Source organism: Bos mutus, chromosome 29, assembly GCF_027580195.1.
Source record: "Bos mutus isolate GX-2022 chromosome 29, NWIPB_WYAK_1.1, whole genome shotgun sequence".
Taxonomy (NCBI): domain Eukaryota; kingdom Metazoa; phylum Chordata; class Mammalia; order Artiodactyla; family Bovidae; genus Bos; species Bos mutus.
Genome location: NC_091645.1, coordinates 16,790,542 through 16,811,162, shown reverse-complemented (window position 1 = coordinate 16,811,162; position 20,621 = coordinate 16,790,542). Strand labels below are relative to the sequence as shown.

The window sequence follows — 20,621 nt, the reverse complement described above, 5'->3', positions numbered from 1 at the left end:
CGAACCCATGTCTCTCAGGTCTCTTGCATTGGTGGGCTGGTTCTTGAACACTAGTGCCACCTTGGAGCATAGGTCACATTTTGAAACAATACATTTGTTTACTTATCACTGGAATATCTTCTCTAACACACTGTAAATTCCATGAAAGCAAGGTTCAGGACACTACTGTTTATTTAGCAACTAGCACAGTTTGTGGCATGTAGAATAAGCTCAGATAATATTTGCTGACTAAACAAATGAATTTATCTCACTATCCCATGGTTGAAACAAGTCATATGGAAGCCATAATTGTCCCTTTTATGCTGTCCCAAGGCTTCCCAGGTGCTCAGTGGTAAAAAAAAAAATCCTGCTGATGCAGGAGATATGAGTTCAATCCCTGGGCTGGGAAGATCCCCTGGAGAAGGAAATGGCAACCCACTCCAGTATTCTTGCCTGGGAAATCCTGTGGACAGAGGAGCCTGGAGGGCTACAGTCCATGAGGTTGCAAAAGAGATACAACTTATCGACTAGACAACAACAACCCAAACTTAGTATCTAAACCCAAGGATTAACCTTCCAGGAAAGCAGATTTTAGCTCAGCAAAAGCAACCAATTAGATTCAGAAATGGAATGAGCTGTTTTGTGGGGTACTGAGCTCTTTGCCAAGAGGCTGCCAAGGCACACAGATCCCACTGCTTTGGGCAGAAGTCTGACCCTGACATCTTAGTGTCTCCTATGACTTCCAACTCTAGGCTCTGCAGTTCTTTCCAAATGTTTGATTCTGAGTTAGGTGCATACAGTGCACACAGAAATTCATTAGGAAATAAGCTAAGAGAAGTTATCTAATGAGACTTGGAAAATAGATTATTCACGTATGCATGCCTTTTTACGATTATTTGCTGCATATGAATTCTGAGTTTACAATCTGCCATAAGTCCATGTACCTGTATGTCAATGAAGACTAAAAACAGAGTTAAAAAAATCTGGGTAGCATTTTATGGTTTTAAACACACACACACTTTCATATAATTACCATATCAAGTCTGTGAGGAAAATTATACCTGAGCTTGTACAGGGTAAATGGCTGATCCAAACTCATAAATGTACCTGCTAGAACCGTCAGGATGCAAACTCCCAAAGTCAGTGATCTTTCTGACTCCAAATTATCCACCCTTTAGGTTTAGCTATATATCCTCCTCTTGGATGAAAAATACCTTTCTTCTAAATTCAATGGGAAAAGGCCAAATAGAATTTAAAAACCTGTTTTTTTTCTTTCATAGGTATCAAGAATATCTTTTATTGATTATCAGAAACATTACAAACATCTAATATGAACAAACTGTAACATGACAGTGATTAGTTTGAACAATTAATACATCTCATTAGCTTTTATACTTAAGGATCAACAGTTACTAAATGTGATTTTTTTTCACACAGTCTGATGAAAAATATTTCAATTCACAATAGCAACTTTCTTAACTCAAGATTCAAAAAAGGAATATTTTCTTCTTTAGTAAAGCACTGAGAATAAGATGGGAATTTATCACAGGTTAAATGGCAAGGGAGAAAAGGTCCAGCAGCATTTTATTTTCAGCCAGTAGTTTCTTGTCAAAGGTCATAGAGAGCAGTGGTCTACGATTAATACAAAGGGAAATACACGTCATCCCATCCTAGTGTTTGAAGGGACCTTTGAGACCATCTAGTTCAATTTCTTCTCTTTTTTCTTATTTGACACAATAGCTTTGAGATTTTATTTGCTATAAATACCTATTGAGAGTTCATGTTTCCAAGAAATGCCTTCAACTTTCTAAGAAAATCATGATCACATGTATTTTTCAGGCATCTTCTGGCATGACAATTACATACCGAAACATTTGCAATTTTGTTCTCCTATATGCATATTTATGTTCAATACCTCTGGCACAGGGTGGTTTTCCTTAGTCAGTCTTCCAGCTACAAAAGACACGAATGAGTAAATCTTGGAAAAGGGATAACATCCTTGATATTGTCAATTCCTAAGATGCACTGCAGATAGCGTTCAAATCCCATCCCAAAACCTCCATGTGGCACAGATCCAAATCGACGGAGGTCCAGGTACCTGATTTTGAAAAACAGAGTATCATTACCTATAAATGCTTCATTTAAGATCAGACGTTATGATAGAATTTTGTTTCAAAAGTATCTTGCAGTCATTTGTGCTCGTCACATCACTGTGGCAGACCCGTCTTTCCACCTTAAGACAGATGAAGGACACAGGAGTTAGAGTGATCTGTCCAAGATTATGGAGACGAAACAGCAGCAAATCCTGCCATGCATTCATGGGCTTTGGTCACATGATCCTAAGTTTTTGTTTATTGGATACTTATATACAGAAAACTTGCCTCATTAGGCTATAGAAAAATTCCTAAGAACTGTATTATTTTTCTTTAAATACACTCCTCTTCTGCTTCCTAGTATATCAATGATAATGTTCTTTTTTTCCTTATCAAAATCATACTGTTCAATATATAGAGGAGTGTGAAGCAGTTTGCCTGATGTATTACAAAAAGAGATTCCCTTCCTACTAGTCTGTAAGCTACATCAAGGGCAGGAACTGCATCTTATTCAACCTTTATCTCCAGTGACTACCCAGAAACAGATGCTTACAACATGGAGAGTTATTGTTTGAAGGTATAATAATATACTCTTGAAGGCTGCAGTGAGGAAAAACTTCAACTCCTCTGCATTAAGCCTGGTGGAAAATGTCCAGAGTCGTTTTTCTGAAAGGCTACACAGCCTCTGAAGTCCATCCATGCACGTTCTACTCCCACATTAAGACTACATGCTAGAAAACGGTACACTCAGGATTCAAACTCAGATTCCAAGATACCAGTCCAGGATACAGTTATTTTATGAAAGGAAGAGAAAGAAGACTCTATAACTCTTTTTATTATGTCACTTGATGGTGGGAATTCCTGAATTATATAATACAGATTAAAATAAATTTATAGTTTCTTGAATGATTTGTAAAATATACAAACATACAGCATAAAACTTAAACACCACAGCTGGTAGTCATTTGGCTCTTTAAGAATAAAGACTATAACCTATTCCCCCACTATTAATGACTACATGTATTGGTATTTTAGCTAATTAAGTACTTCTCTTTCTAAAATAAAAGACAAACTACAACTAGGTGAGTTACAACCAAGTGAGACATCAATAAGAAAGAAGTTATCTAGGATAAAACCTGAGATTAGTAAGCATGATCAGGAATAATGGAAGGAACTCAGTCTTGAGTAACTGAAATGTTTGATAGCTGAATTAACTTTATAAGGCATGGAGGCAGAACATACTTTGATTTAGTGAGAAAATGAGATGAAAGGCATATCATACCACCTGTCACAAACACCTGCAGGATTTGAGCTGGCTGCTAAAAGTCCAGTATCCAGCTTTAGCTGGCTTTAAATTTCTCATACACAGATGTCAGAACACTGGCATAAATATCTGGAAACTGAATTCAGAAGAAGCATTCTGCCTGTAGTATTTTTCTTACCTTTGCTTTGATAGATGGAAAGATTTACTTCTAAAAATAAGTTTTCAAAAGAACCTGTATTTGTTTGATTGTTGCTATATTGGTTCTATAGAAGAGATGGTAAAAATTGTGGAACTAGTTACAGATTTCATTTGCATGGGGCATGTAGAAACGAGAAGTGAAAAAATTCTTAGACACCTGGGGTAGCTACACATTCAGTGTGGTAGAACACTAGCAGAGATCACAGACTTGAAGATTTTTAAGGTCATTTTTACCTTTAAGATACCATGATTACCATATAAAAGGAAGCAGATTCCAACTGTTAAAAAATAAAATTCAATGAGTCAATTTTAAAAAATCTTTATTCTATGATTCATCAATCAGGCAGGACCCACCTAGCAACAGAAAAGAGCTCTACAAAATGATTTTAGGCAGAAGGGGGCAGGATAAGGAAGTTAGTAGCAAAGAGTGAGTGGTTTTAGGCAAGGTCATCTTCCTTTAGGAGATGACAGGTGTCCATCAGGCAGACAACCTCACTAGTGTTGACCAGGTAATTCTAGACTCTCTGGTTCAAGATTCCACTTCTGGGAGATGTTGAAATTATAATTAAATCAGATATTAAGTCTAAGTTTGGGAATGTGAGTTAGCACAAGTGACCTCATTTGGGCCTGTTGTCTCTTAAAATAATAAATACTTACATTTGGAGATGTTAAGAATTTGAAAATTTTAGTTGGGAAAAAAGTAGTATTGAAATGATTAATAAAGACCAGAACAAGTCTAAACCAATGATTAAGATATATCTAGTTTTTAATATATATATATATATCTCTAGTTTTTATATACTATGAATAACATCTTATAGACAGAAAATAAATTGAAGTAAAACGTGTAAGTGTGACAATCAGGTTCATCAACCCAACAGCAAAACTCAGCACTAAGGAGGAAAGGCGGAAAGAAATTAAACTAAACTTCTACTCTGTGTAGATACTTAACTTATATTGCTTCATTTCATCCTCACAAAAATCCTGTGAAGTAGATATTACCATTCCATTTTATAACCAAGAAAACCAAGGCTCAGAAAGATTAAATATGCCAAAGTTCATTACTGATAAATAAAGCAATCGAGGGCCATTACTTGAACCTAATTTCAGGCTTTTTGCATCTCTGAAATCTAGTTCCATTACCAAAAGGGAAGTGTGTAATTTGATCTTTCCCTCTGCTGAGGACAGCAGAAGAGTTAATAATATGGTTGATACTATTATACAAGATCCTGAAAGAGTCTTATTACAGAAATATGAATAAATAAATAAGTTGTGTATAATGAAAAGTACTTGAAAAAGGGATCTGCAGAAGGAATACCAGAACAACTTAGGAATGCAGAAAGATGATCTTCCCGAAGCAGCTTAGATTTGTACAGTTGGTGGAGACCCCAGGGATCACTTAGCTCAAGCCCCTAATTTCAATCATAGAGAAAATGAAGCATAATGGTTAAGAACCAAGTCCCAGTTCTATGCTTCTGTGTGCTCTTGATTAAGACAGTTAACACCTCCAGGTCCCAGGCCTGGATGGATAATAAAAAGGGAATAAGAATGGCACCTAACTCAGGGGGTATTGTGATGATTACACAAAACAATATCCATCAAAATTTTAACATTGTTATCTGGCACACAATTGGTAATAAACAAATGGCAGAATTATTATTACTACTTTTCAAAGACTCAAAGGGAATAACTAATCTCAGGACCTGTTCATTGTTTTAACCCTCTTCTATAGCACCCTGGAAATATAAGTGAAAACTATGTAACATTCAGACCCAGAGCCAGAACAAGAGTCATCAGGGGTCATATTCTTACCATTGGTAGGCTTCTGTCAGTCCTAATCTGTAAAATGAAAATAAGAAAATTCTTTCAGAGAATGACAATAAGATCAATATACTAACCACCAGACATTTATTTTGGGTTGTGTGCAAAGTGCTCTTTATAAAGAAGTAAATACCCAAACTTGTGCTCTTAAATAATAATATATAATACAGTTGAGGAGCTGCACCTTTATTAGGTGGTAAGAAAGGTAAGAAAACCAATATTAAGAAAACCAACAGTCCAATATTATCAAATAACAAATGCTATGGAAAGAAAGCAAGGTCCAGAGCTCAAGAGAGGGGGTTCATCTGAGATAAACTTATTGTCCTGTGATATAAGAAAACCACTATTACTACTTCGTAAGGATGTCTAAAGGTACACCCAGACAAGGGATGTACAGACACAATTTTCTCTCCATAATAGTAAAATAATAATATAGATTCTGAGGCTACTTCATAATATGGTTGCAAATTGTTTTTTTGCCAATTTGAGAAATGTTAGTTAATTAAAGTTCTTAGTACTCATTAAAATTTATTTCAGTCCTTAAAAGTATTTGGGACCACGGTGTATCTCAAAGTGATCGGGATTATGAAAAATTCAAATATGCAAAAATATGCAAAACATGAATAGAAGTCAAAGACAGATCCCGGCGATAGGGAAACACATATATCCACTTAATTAGGAAAGATAAATTTGGATATTATCAGATATTAGGTAAACATTTAATGTTATGAGGAAAGGTTTCCTGAAGGAAGGAAGCAAGTACAGAAAACAGACCAATTAATCTTTCAACAGATGAGATTTCTTGCCATGTGTGATTTTTATTGTGCTTTAAAAAAAAAAAACCCAGAGAATCTTCAAATTCTTTCCATCTAAGGAGTTTTACTGTCACTTCAATTCCACCATTTTCCCAGAACTTCCTAACACTATAAAAAATACTAAGGAGTTAGTAGTCTAGCTGATAAAAAGAGTCCTCCCAGAACATATTTATCCCCTTTCTTCTGGATGCTAACCCAAACAGAGCAGTTCGGATGACTGGGATTACAAAACCAAATTACTCCACAGATTTATAAGTTGGGATCTTGGAAAAGCAACAACTTTTTAAGCACTTCTCCATTAGGAAGAGAAGGCCTTACAAATGGCTAATTTAACAAACACAACAAACAATCAAGACTTTTCCAGATTACTATGAAACCTAGTATTATCTGGAGAGAAAGATTATGCCTTCAACATGGGAAAGTCTTTTTTTTTTTTTTTTTTCAAAAGTCTGGCACAGTAAAAGTGGAAACCATGGAAAACAGAGGTTTATAACCTTGGTTAGTTTAGGAAGTCATTGTGGTTTTTTGGCAGACCATGCATATACAGGAGTGGTAGTTCAATTAGAAACATGATTCCCCTACTTCTCATCTCCAAAACATTTTCTGTGTGTTTATGGATACATTTCCCAGGTCTCAAACAGTAAGTAAAAGTTATTCAAATACTTAAATCAAGATACTTACATAGTAGAAAACCCGAGGAAGGGAAAACTGCTTATTCTAAATGCTACCTTAGCAGATAAATTTTAGTTTCTTTCTTCCTCCATCTTAATCCTTTCCCTGGTTCAGAGCCTGTCTTCACGATTTAGTTTAAAATCACACACACACAAAAACCCAACAATTCCTTTTCTCCCAAAACACAGAGAAAAGGGAAGAACAAACTTTAAGGGGCTTTAGTTGTCTTTCCTTTCTCTATCACTAACTTTTAAAAAAGCTATTTCTATAGGGAGAGAGATATACAAATAGTGGACAAAAGAAAAAAAAAATCATTGTGTCATATAACAGCTCTAGGCTTTCAGAAAAAGAAGCTCAGAGAGGTTAAGTAACAACTTGCTTCAGTTCACACAGAATCTGAGATTCAGGTCTGTCAGGTACTAAGACCTACGTACTACTCTGTTAGTCTGCCATTACTGCCTCTGAGTGCCCCATTCCCATTTTTTAAGTTTCATTTTTTCTAGTTCTGATCAGTACCTGGCCAATCGCTGTTCTAATAAATGGTACCGTTCCTCTCTGAGGCTTCCTCCAAAGAGTTCTCCAACTCCAGGAACCAGAAGATCAACAGCAGCAACCTGAAAAGGAAAAAACTCACAAACACCATTCTGTTTTCATACCATCCCAACAATGTCAGCTTCTGAAGCAAGTGGAACTTACAACATTTTGATGACTGGCTGTTTAACTGCTTACAGTTAAACAGAATCTTATTTATGTTAGCTGTTCGTGTCCCCTGTTTTAACACTAAATGTTTAACTATTATGTTTAGAATATAAAATGCAGGTGGACAGTTGCCCCTCTGGCACCATTTATGTGGTATACTTAAAAAAATATGTTTTCTGCACAAATGTGGTACAAATGTTAGTCATAAAAAATGTGGAAAGTATTAATAATTATAAAAATATTTTAAAACACCTATCATCATGCAGAGGCAATTATACGTTAGCATATTTTCTTTCAGGTTTTTTCCTTGTATGCTTAAAGAGTATAACAGAGATCAAATTACATATAAAATTTACCATTCTCATTATCTTAGCCAACAAAATACAATAAATATTTTTCCTATGTTAGTAAAAATACTTCACATACTTAATGTTTTAATAGCTGCACAGTTTACTGTTTAGAAGTATCATAGTTTATTTAACAGCTTTCTGTTGAATATTCAGAGTGTGTGTGTGTCTTTCATAAACAATGTGGCAATGATGTTTTTCTTTAATTTGAAGTATGTTAGTACATGTAAAATATGCTCTGATTGTTAATCAAATTAAAACAGAGAGATACCACTTTGGTGTTATCAAAATGGTGCAGATAAACAATATAAACAAATATGGATTAGAGAATGCATAAACTAATACTCTCATACCTCTGATACAACCTTTCTGGTCAGCAATTGGGCAAAAGATAATCAAAAGCTTTAAAAGTGCAATTTGCTTTGACTCAGCAATAGGAGTTCTAGGAACTAGTTCTAACAAAATAATCAGAGATGCAAAAAAAGAAAAAAAATTCAACACACAGAATATTTACTACAGTATTGCTTATAATAACAAAAAATTCAAGTGTACATCAAGAGGAGACCATCAGATAAATTTTAGACATGGAAGAAAATAGACTGACATCTATAATACATAATGAGGTGTAAACTGTGTTGCTATGATTTCTTTTCTTTTATTCCTATTTTCTTATTTTCTACAAGAAAGGTGTTATACTGTTGTAATAGAACAACAAAAAAATTGTAATAGGGTAAAATGGTGGCTTGATGTTTTAACTTGTATTTCTTCACTTACTAGTAATATTTACATTTTTGAGAACGTTTATTTGCTATCTATATTATTTTGTGACTTGGCAATTCTTTTTTGCAAGTTGGGGCGGGGAGGACAAAGAGGTGCCAGGTAGACATTTATAAGGCCAGTAATAAGAAGGCACAAAACTCAGAAAGATTTAATTTACAAATAAAAATAAGGAATCCATAGAACACATTTAATAATACATAAAAATCTAATCTTTAAATGTACATTATAAACTCTTTTCTTAAATTTGCCTTACTTTAATATTAAGCCATTCCCCTGTTTTGATTTCAGAATTTTTGACTGAGGTATACTTTATAAAGAACTAGTTTAATAAAAACTGTAGTAATTTAAGAATGTGTGCCAAATGCTATATAATCCTCATTAATATCATTAAAGAGAAAATATGAGATGTGATTTTCATCCCTCAGCCAAATTAAATTGAGACGGGACAGAAATATACTAATGGTTTCTAATTTTACAGAGTCTCCTGCTACTCAATAAGCTGGTGAGAAGTAAGTGTACAAACAGGTCTTTTTCACACTACAACTGTTGGTTGACTACATTTTACATTATCATGTACTAGTATAAAGGAAGAAGACTGTTCTACAAACCATAGGAAATGTATTTGTGGTTTAAGCCTCTATGAGCTTGGCTCTAACTGCAGACTCTGACAGTATCTGGCCCCTAAAAACACTGAGGTGCAGTTGGAAAAGAAAGCCTTCCAGAAATGACAGTGTGAAGGTGCAGATGGGCTGCAGGTAACAAGGAATGAAAATCCCCTTTGGATAGTAAAACAGCTAGTCTGGGAGAATTTTAGATGTGCTGAAATGCACTTTTTACTTTGACATAAATTCCCCAGGTATGGGCAAAACTGGAAATTCCCTTTATCACTACTGCTGGATTTGAGGCTCAAGTTATTTTGATGCAGTTCGATTCATAAGCCCCAGCAAGGGAAATTCATTAGATATCCTTGGTATTTAAGTCCTAAAAGATAATGTTCTTAAAGTGCTACACTCAATATGCCAGAAAATTTGGAAAATTTATCAATGGCCACTGGACTGGAAAAGGTCAGTTTTCATTCCAATCCCAAAGAATTTTCAAACAATTGCATACAATTGAGCTCATTCACATGCTCAAAATCCTTCAAGCTAGGCTTCAATCTGGAGAAGGCAATGGCACCCCACTCCAGTACTCTTGCCTGGAAAATCCCATGGACAGAGGAGCCTGGTAGGGTGTAGTCCATGGGGTCGCTAGGAGTCGGACACAACTGAGCGACTTCACTTTCATTTTTCACTTTCGTGCACTGGAGAAGGAAATGGCAACCCACTCCAGAATTCTTGCCTGGAGAATCCCAGGGATGGGGGAGCCTGATGGGCTGCCATCTATGGGGTCGCACAGAGTCGGACATGACTGAAGCGACTTAGCAGCAGCAGGCTTCAATCGGACACGAACTGATAACTTCCAGATGTACAAGCTAGATTTAGAAAAAGCAAGAGAATTTCAGAAAAATATCTACTTCTGCTTCATTGACTATGCTAAAGCCTTTGACTGTGTGGATCACAAAAAACTGTGGAAAATTCTTAAAGAGATAGGAACACCAGACCACCTTACCTGCCTCCTGAGAAACCTATATGCAGGCCAAGAAGCAGCAGTTAGAACCAGACACAGAACAACGGACTGGTTTCAAATTGAGAAAGTAATATGTCAAGGCTATATACTGTCACCATGCATATTTAACTTTTAAGCAGAGTACATCATGCAAAATGCCAGGCTGGATGAATCACAAGCTGAAATCAAGACTGCTGGAAGAAATATCAACAAACTCAGATATGCAGATGATACCACTCTAATGGCAGAAAGTGAAGAGGAACTAAAGTGCCTCTTGATGAAGGCCAAAGAGGAGAGTGAAAAACCTGGCTTAAAACTCAACATTCAAAAAAACTAAGATCATGGCATCCAGTCCCATCACTTCATGGCAAACAGATGGGGAAACAATGGAAACAGTGACAAACTTTATTTTCTTGTACTCCAAAATCATTGCATATGGCGATTGCAGCCATGCAATTAAAAGATACGTGCTCCTTGAGACCCCATGGACTATACAGTCCATGGAATTCTCCAGGCCAGAATACTGGAGTGGGTAGCCATTCCTTTCTCCAGGGGACCTTACTGACCCAGGAGTCAACCAGGGTCTCCTGCATTGCAGGAGTATTCTTTATCAGCTGAGCTACCAGGGAAGCCCTCCTTGGAAAGAAAGCTATGACAAATCTAGATACAGAGACATCACTTTGCCGACAAAGGTCCGTACAGTCAAAGTTATGATTTTTCTAGTAGTCATGTCAAATGTGAGAGATGGATCATAAAGAAGGGTAAGCGCCAAAGAACTGATGCTTTCGAATTGTGGTACTGGAGAAGACTCTTGAGAGTCCCTTGGACAGCAAGGAGATCAAACCAGTCAATCCTAAAGAAAATCAATCCTGGATATTCACTAGAAGGACTAATGATGAAGCTCCAATACTTTGGCCACCTCATGTGAAGAGCTGACTCAATGGAAAAAGACCCTGATGCTGGGAAAGATTGTGGGCAGGAGGAGAGGGGGATGACAGAGGATGAGATGGTTGGATGGCATCACTGACTCAATGGACATGAGTTTGAGCAAACTCAAGGAGATAGAGAAGGATAGGGAAGCCTGGTGTCAGGCAGTCCATGGAGTCTCCAAGAGTCACAAACCACTTAGCGACTGAACAACCACCACCACCCCTTGGTTGAGTATTCTTCCTTCCAAGTTGACTTCACAATATGTGGTCTATTGAGTGTACATATCCAATGTTTAAAATTTTATGATTTACTAAGTAACACTGATACAATTTTAAAAATTAGAATACTACTGGGTGATCCTGGCATCTTATCAGGGACTTCTGGGCAGTCATTTGTCCTAATCACACATGGCTGAATGGAATGAATGGACATTATTTTCTGTGAAACCAATACCCTAGCTGAATATTTGCCACCAGCCTTTGGAGGAATTACTTAGGACTCAAATTCATGGTATGTGATGTTTTGCATGTTTGCTTAGATTCACTTCATTTAGATCCACAATCTGTCCCTTTCAAATGATCAAATATGTTTGGTCATTTATAAGTTATTCTTATATGTTCAAATGAGCAAAAACTTAGGCTATCTGAAATCAGAAAATTTTAGAGCTGGTTAGTACACTGTAGGTCATCCAGTACAATTCTCTAATTTTTATGGCGGGAGAAGCTCAGGCTCAGAGAATGGAAAGACATGCCTAAGGCCATACAAATAACTAGTCCAGACAAATAACTAGTAAGAGAGCTGGCTTTCAAACAAAGCACTAGTAACTTCTTAGTCCAGTGTACTTTTCACTATAACAATTGGGCATACCACTATTAAAATTATTATTTTTTGGAGAGGGTGAGGGGAAGAAAGAAAGAAAAAGAAACTATAACTGTAAAAATATACCGTATTACTATGCATTACCTCTGGCCAAATGTTATAAGCATAGGTTAAACATTTTCCTACTCCCCTCTCTTGACTTCCCAGAGAAGGCAACTGTGAGACACACTTGTTTCAGTATTTTTAGATTGCATTGCACCCTTTGCAGAAGCTCTTGCAACCCTGCTCATAATCTGTAACTGCATCCCTACTAAAAGAAACACAGAATTCAGTTAGCTGACCCAAAACCTGTTCACTCACCATTGAATAAAATAAAGTAGGGATGGAAGCAGACACTTTGTTTACATGAGCTGAAAAGAAATCTAGGTTGCTAATAAATCAGTGTTGTATATATCAGTAGATTAAGTAAGTTACATTTTAATAATTAGCTCGGAGAAGCTATAGCACTGCATAAATTACAAAAGTACATGAATGTTTATTATAATACTTTCAGGTTTCAGGCTGTGAGATCACATTAGAGAGAGTGTCATAATGAAGGCCTCCCGGTACTTCTAAAGGTAACTGTGACTGCAGTCTACGAGAGAATTGCCTTTCAAGGAATCTTATGTAATGGCATTTAATGGAATCCCCCTGCCCCGCCCCCCCCCACATACACACATTTTAACAATACTGTGCTTTAACATAATAAAGACTTCATCAAAATTTAGAAAGAAAGAGGACTTCACACTTATTGACTACCTACCATCCCAAACACTGTGCTATGCATTTTGCATATATTATTAATTATGAATTAATTCAATCCTCATAATTCTGGAAAATATTATCATCTAATTTTTACAAATGGAAAAATAAAACTCAAAGAAATTAAATGGCTTACCTAAGATCACATAGTTTATAACACAAAGACCTGAGACCTGAACTCAAGGGTGCCTGATTCTAAAGCCTCGGGACATTCTTATTCCATGGAGCCAACATCAAAAAAAATTTAGAGTAAAAGTTGCTCTTTAGCTTCCCAGGAACTTCCTTAGCAAATCAACTCACTCACTATTTGTCCCAGACTGTGCTGGGCTCAATTCATCCATCTTCCAACCATGTGTGTGTGTGTGTGTTTGTGTGTGCGCGCGCACGTGCGTGCATGCACGCGCTGAGTCCTCTCCGACTCCTTACGATCCCATGGACTGTAGCCTGCCAGGCTCCTCTGTCCATGGGATTTTCCAGGCAAGAATACTGGAGCAGGTTGCCATTTCCTACTCCTGGGGATCTTCCCAACCCAGGGATCAAACCAGTGTCTCTTGTGTGTCCTGCACTGGCAGGCGGAATCTTTACCACTGAGCCACCTGGGAAGTCCATCACCAAATAGACATCAGGTGCCTGCTATGTCCCAGGCATTATGCTAGGCAAGAGGACACACTCATAAGTGGAAAAAAAAAGGCCCTCAAGTCCTTTGGCATAGAGAAAAGTGTCACTAAATAAACAGTTATACAAATAAATGTAACAATACAACCGTGTTAAGAAATAGGATGGATTAAGTTAGTAACCCCAGGTTTGAAAAAAATGGTACACTGCCGTTTAGTGAATCTCTGACTCAGAAGAGAGGATTAAGGAAGGTTTCTCTGTGGAAACGATTACTGAGAAGAAGAGATCTAAGAATAAGCAAAATTACTTAGGTGAAGGAGGTTGTTCTTAATTTAGGGAAGACTATGTACAAAGATCCTGTGATGAGGGAAAATCCTGCCTACCTACCAGAAGACATGAGATAGGAGCAGCCAGACTACACTGAGGCTTGTAGGCCAAATAAAGAATCTTGACTTTTGGTGTAAGAGCAGTGGGAGGCCACTGAACGGTTTTTAGAAGAGAGAGAATGTTACCAGATTTACATTTTCTAAAAGTTCAAGCTGAAATGGGGAGAATGAACTCAGAGGAGGAAAGAACAGATGCAGGCAAAAGACTGGTTAGAAGTTAAGACTACTTAACTTCAGTAGTTAAGACTACTGAAGTAGTTCTGGCAAGATATGATGATATGTTAATCCAGAAACATAAAAGTGGAAATAAAGAGAAGTAGATGGATTAGAGATTTATTTAGGAGTATAGAAATGACAGAACTTAGTAACAGTTTCAATATGTGAAGTGAGAGAAGAGAACATTTCAAAGATGACTCAGGACTCTCTGGCTTGCACAATTAGATGAACCCTGAATTTTCAAAGAAAATCAAATTTTGTGGGAGAAAGGGAGAAGAAGTGAAATCACAGGTTCAGTTGGGGGTATGTTAAGTTTGAGATGGTTTTACCATGTGTAAATGGTGGTGAACTCACAGGAGAAGCCTGGATTCAAGACATAAATTTCTGAGTCATGTGAAAATACACAGTGAGTTGTGGGTAAAGATGAAATAATCATCTGGGGAGAGAAAAGATCTGGGGAGAAAAGGATGGAGGCATGAGGAATTCCAGCATCTAGTGGAAGAGGATGAACCTGAAAAGGAGACTGAGAAAGAATAATTCACTAAGAAAGGGAGAAAACTAGGAGAATGCTGTCACAGAAGTCAAAGGGGGAAGAAGTAAGTCCTAAATAGTGCTGAATAATGCTGAGAGGTGAAGTAAAAGACTTTTTAAAGAGTCTGTTGAGCTTAATAACATGACAATTATTACTGCTCCCAGAGTTTCAGTGGTACAATTAGAGGGAATGACAGTGGTTTGAATATAAATCACATTAGAGGGCGGAGGAATGAGTGGTATATACCATGGTGGTTATGAAATAGTCACCTTCCTGAAGAAGACTTTAATTTGAGAAAGGAAAATTTATATAGAGACTACAAAAAACAGACATAATGCCACTAATTAGTTTTACTGATCCTTTAAATGCCATAGAAATCCAGAAAAGGCAGGCTCAGGGTGACTGGGTTAGCTAGGGAAGTCGTCACAGAGCAGGAAAACCTTAAGCAGAGTATTTTTAAGTGCAAAATTGAATGACTGAAAAGTGCTCTACTGAGGGAAATTATGAGAGGAATATACAGTGTGTGTGTGTGCTGGGGGAGAGAGGTGGAAGTGGGATAGGGTGGAGTGAAAAAAAAATAAAAGCAAGAGATACAGACATATTCCTGTTTTTTGATGTAAGCTCAACACCAAACAGACAACCTGCAACTGGATAATCCACTCCCTAGTCACTCTCCCTTTTTCTGCTGCCAACCTGTGGGCCTATTCATTTCTCATAACTGATTATACCAGAGGCTTGGTAGGGAGAAGGGAAAATAAGTGTCATAAATCAACTATGTTGCTTACTGCATTTGGATAATGCTGGTGACAGGTAGGGATGTATGAAATCAGTGGCTAACGTGTAATTTTATATTTGTGACTTCTGAGGTAGTGTAATAAAGTAGAGAACACAGACTTCAGAGCCAGAGGAATCAGGTTTGAATAAGAACTCTATCACTTTCTATCCATGGAGCCTTAAGAAATGCAATTGGTCTTTTTGCACCTCACTTTTCTATATGTAAAACTGGAAAAACAACGAGTTTCTTGGCAAGGTTGTTTTGTGATTTATGACTTAAGAGATGACATGATAGTATTTGCTTCATACTAATTGGTGGCTCCTACTGTTTTAGGAATGCTGTAATATGAGCAAAGACAGGAAAGACATTCAAACAGATAACCTTGTATACCTAAGATGAGGTAATTTTATTTATTAGGGGGTCCTGATCTACATTTTCCTACTGGTATTTATCTAAAAACAAGTGAAAAGTACAAGACAGCAAAGTTTACATTTGGGACCTTTTCTGAGATAAACATATTTGTCTCATAGATTTTTACAATTAATGATATTAAATAACTATTCAATACATATTTAAAGAGTAAAAAATATTCTTATTTTATGTTACTGCCAATTTTGTGAAGGAGAGAAGAGACAAAAAGGAAAGCACCAGAAATATAAAAGCCAACTGTAGTTGAGGGAAAAAGAACAGAGGACAAGAAGAGCTAAAGAGGACAGACAGACAGAGACAAGATAGGCAGAGAAGAGAGCCAGTCAGAAGAGGAACAACCAAGAGGAGAATGCACCCAGCCCTCTTCGACCCCTGCACAGCCCTCCCCTCACCACTTCTATTTGATAGTCAAAGTACTCTAAGCTGCCTGCTATGCCAAGCCAGCTCTTCTTTTGTCTGATAATGCCACTACCATCATCTCCCCCTACCGCATGTGGTCTCCTAATCAGTATTTAATTTGATAGAGACTGGGCATATTGCTATACACTGCTCTAGGGCTCTCAGTAATTTAAAAATACAAAACAAAATGCACCTACATTTGCATCTGCTTAACTGAGAAGGACACCCTATAACAGAAATGAGGGAGTGTGCTTACAGAACACTGGGATCTTCTTTGGAAACACATTTTTAGAGGTGCCTGTGAGGAACATTATCATTTTAAGAGATAAAGAGTGAATGATATAATTTAAGAAAATATGCCAAAGGATAAATTAAATTAAATCAAGGGGAAAACCTCAGACTCTGGGATGACTAACCCCGATTTATTTAGTGTGTTTACTTACTGTGTGCTGAGGGCCATCTTCATTATCCCTCATGTAGAACGGCTTGAGTACTAACGGATAATTAATGACAAAGACTGGTATGTCGCCACAGTGCTTCACCAGGTATTTTTCATGTTCAGTGTGTAGATCAGCACCCCACTGTAATGAGAAAAAAGAAATTACCAAAGGAGAAGACAGAGCTGAAATATATAATGCGGGACCTAAAAATAGCCTGTATCAGTGCCAAGGGCTTCTTTTCCCTGAGGATCAGGGATGTGTGGAACCGTCTGCTGAAGTTACACAGATAGAGAAACTAGAGAGAGATGTGTGAACAGAACATTCAAAAGCCTGGAAAGATGAAAGCTGGAACTAGTAGATAAACACTGTGCTTTTCTGTGCCCCAATGAGGGAGCAGCATTTAGCAGACAAATAGGAAGACACAGTATGCTTTCCACAGTGCAGAAAAGCTGATTCAGAATCATAATTTTTATTAATATTGGCCAGAGCTTCTTCTACAGTTACTGTTCCTAAGTCTCAGGAAATTAAATGATGAGAGATAATATTCCTAATACTGAGTCTATCTTTGGCTAGCTGGCTTCTCCCAGTGAATTTTTTTTTTTTTATAGAAGAGTCAACTAATATATCAGGTGCTCTTTGATGAATATTTAATAACACTGTTCATCTATTTATTCAGCAAACACTAATGTGCCTATTAAATCCCAAGTACCATCTAGGTACTGGAAACAGTGGTAAGGAAAACAAAACCCCTAACTTCATGAAGCTTCTAGGGTAGAAGACAAATATTAAATTAAAAAATTATACAAAGAAATCAATTGATTATAAATATAATAAGCACAGGACACTCATAACTTAAGAGAAAATCTAACCTAACATCTAACACCTAACTTAAGAGAACATCTAACTGGGAATAGAACTGGTATAAGCAGTAGTTTGAAGACAAAGGTATTATATTCTTAACATTATCTTATAGTCCCCTTTGTCTGGCAGTATCTTAATTACAGGAAAGAAGCACTGGCAGAGAAATGAGGAGACCTGCCTCTAACATTATGTGCATGGTCACTAGATCATGCTGTCTTTCCAGACCGATATCCTTGCCAATAAAATAAAGGAGTTCTGGGAAAAAGCAAAAACATAAAACTCAAGTGTTCTTCAAAGTGGGTCACAAATTAGAAGCCTCCATAAAGTTCAAAGGAAAAAGAAACCTGTTTAATGTGTTGCCTAAACTTATTTGATCACATAACCTCTTTTGTCTGTCAGCTGAAACATCATTCAGAAAATACTTTGAGAAACACTGAACTAGTTGATTGCTACACTGATATTCTATTCTATATTCTACGATATTTCTAAGGAATTTCATCTTTAAACTTGGGAAACTTCTCTATAAGTCCTTTTGTCACTGCTAATCCAAATGATATGATTCTACTTCAAAACAATTTTTCAGTCTATATATGTCAACAAGGTTGGGCAAACATCAAAAAAACCCAATGAAATACTGCATATTGCTAATAAGAGAAATAAGGTTATTTTAAAGGATTCTTAATGAAATCAGATAAATATGAGAAAGAAATTTTCATATATATATCCTACCTCTGGAGTGAAGGTGAAGTTCTGGGATGCCTGCTTTAAGATCTCCACTGCCTCAGTGTAAGAAATGCTGGAGAGAAAAAGGGTAAAATCAGAAAAAGGTCTATACAACGGGCTGTTGTTAATTAGTGCATCTGAAAACTGTAAAAGGCTTATTTTCACATTGTTTTTTCAGATCACACATGAGTATCAAATGATTGCTGGGTTATCAGGAATGATTATAAAAAATGATTATTGATAATCAGGAATTATGGCTGATTTAATCTTATGAGAGTCTGAGTAGTGTGAAGAGAAATGGCCATTCAATAATCACACTTGTAGTGTACACAAAGAAGCTAGTCACTCAAGAAAGTAAAGATTTTCTCTGAATTCATGTTATGCTAATGCATGAAAAGGTGTTAAATACTGAGACTGAAAGAGGAAAACTCTTTCCTGAGAGCTATCACTCATTCACCCAACATATACTGAGCATTTACCATGTTCTAGGCATCATTCCCGGCACTGGAGATCCAGTAAATAAACACAAAGACCCTGCCTTTATGGAGAGAGAGTGTGTGTGTGTGTGTGTGTGTGTGTGTGTGTGTGTGTAGAAAGATAAATAAACCAGAATAATAAAATGTCAGGGAGCTACTGGTGCTATGAAATAAACAAAGCAAGACAAAAAGAGGGTGTGTATGTATGTATAGAAAAATAATAAACAAAAATAATATAATTCCAGGGAGCTACTGGTGCTATGAAGATAAACAAAGCAAGGTAAAAAGGGGGTGTTTGGTGTACTATTTTAGATAAGATGGTCAAGAAAGGCCTTGCTGAATTGGTGACATTTGAACAGAATCCTGAATGAAGTAAGGAAATGAGCCATATAAATACCTAAGGAAAGTATTCCAGGCAAAGCGAACAGTGAGTACAAAAACCTGCAGTGAGGAACAGTTTGGCTTATTCAAGGAACAAAACAAAACAAAAAAGCCAATGTGACTACAGCATATTGAATAAGGGGAAGAATGCCAGGAATTAGATGGGAAAGGTAATGAGAGGTCAAATCCTATGAACTATTTCAGACCATGGTAAGGGATTCATAATATATTCTAGTATTGGAAGATTGTTCAGGAAAAATACCACTGGTTACCTCAGTAAGAAAGCACCATGCCTAAAGCAAGCCAAACTAAAAATTTAACAGTTTGAATAGGTGATATATGCATATGGTTAAAAAAATCAAGATGAATAAAACAGTATACATCTTCATTCCACCCCTTTCACATAGCCACTTAGTTCCTCTCCTCATAAACAATCATTGTTACTGGTTTCCTGTGTACTCTTCCAGAGGGCTTAATGCATCTCTAAGCAAATACTAATACTCAATCTCCCCTTTTTATAGATGGCAGCTGCAGCGTAATGCTATAGCATGTGCATCATACACACTCTTTTAAATCGTTTCTTGCTCAATATATCTTGCAGATATTTACACATTAGTATATGAAGAACTTCCCTGGTGGCTCAGACAGTAAAGTGTCTGTCTACAATGCGGGAGACCCATGTGCAATCCCTGGGTTGCGAAGATCCCCTGGAGAAGGAAATGGCAATCCACTCCAGTACTACTGCCTGGAAAATCTCATGGACAGAGAAGCCTGGTAGGCTACAGTCCATGGGGTTGCGAAGAGTCGGACACGACTGAGCGACTTCACTTTTACTTTCACCATATGAAGAACTTTACCTTTTGAACTATTACATAACATTCCACTATGTGGATATATCCTAATCAGTCAAACCAGTCACCTACCAATGGGTATTTCAGCTGGTTCCAATCTTTTGTTACGGCAAATCATGACCACACATATCTAATTTATGCTTCCCAGACAGCTCAGTTGGTAAAGAATCCGTTTGCAATGCAGGAGACCCTGGTTTGATTCCTGGGTTGGGCAGATGCCCTAGAGAAGGGATAGGCTACCCACTCCAGTATTTTCAGCTGGTAAAGAATCAATCTGCAATGTGGGAGACCTGGGTTCAATCCCTGGGTTGCAAAGATCCCCTGGAGAAGGGAGAGGCTGCCCACTCCAGTATTCTGGCCCAGAGAATTCCAAGGACTATATAGTCCATGGGATCACAAAAGAGTTGGACACGACTGAGCGACTTTCACTTCACTTCACATGCTCACACAAATTTTGAACATGGGAAAAACAGAATTGTTGGCTTCTAGAGTACTTGCATCTTGGAGTTTTTATAGTTTTGAAAGACATTGCCAAAGATATCATCCATTCCCCCTTTATAGGGTTACACCAATTTATGCCCACTAGTAGTATATGAAGGTGTTTCTCTATTTCCTCTCCAACAGTATTTTGCATGATTAAAAACAAAAATCTACAAGCTTTCTGAAGACCTTTGAGCTAAAAAAATATCTTACCCAACCCAAACTTATTCTCTG

General features: G+C 37.1%; 1 protein-coding gene across 4 annotated transcripts in view; it reads right to left on the bottom strand.

Annotated features, from left to right (window-relative positions):
• Positions 1-1,547: 1,547 nt before the first annotated feature.
• The window catches only part of NARS2 (asparaginyl-tRNA synthetase 2, mitochondrial), a 136,014-nt gene continuing 116,940 nt past the window's right edge, over positions 1,548-20,621 (bottom strand). For all 4 annotated transcript variants that reach the window (XM_070364973.1, XM_005908039.3, XM_070364971.1 and 1 more), the window contains exons 10-14: positions 18,206-18,272; positions 16,619-16,756; positions 7,359-7,456; positions 5,347-5,373; positions 1,548-2,077 (exon numbers count right to left, since the gene is read on the bottom strand). In XM_070364973.1, coding sequence (XP_070221074.1) covers positions 1,933-2,077; positions 5,347-5,373; positions 7,359-7,456; positions 16,619-16,756; positions 18,206-18,272 — 475 coding nt within the window. In that variant the 3' untranslated portion in view covers positions 1,548-1,932. The remainder of the gene's footprint in view (positions 2,078-5,346; positions 5,374-7,358; positions 7,457-16,618; positions 16,757-18,205; positions 18,273-20,621) is intronic.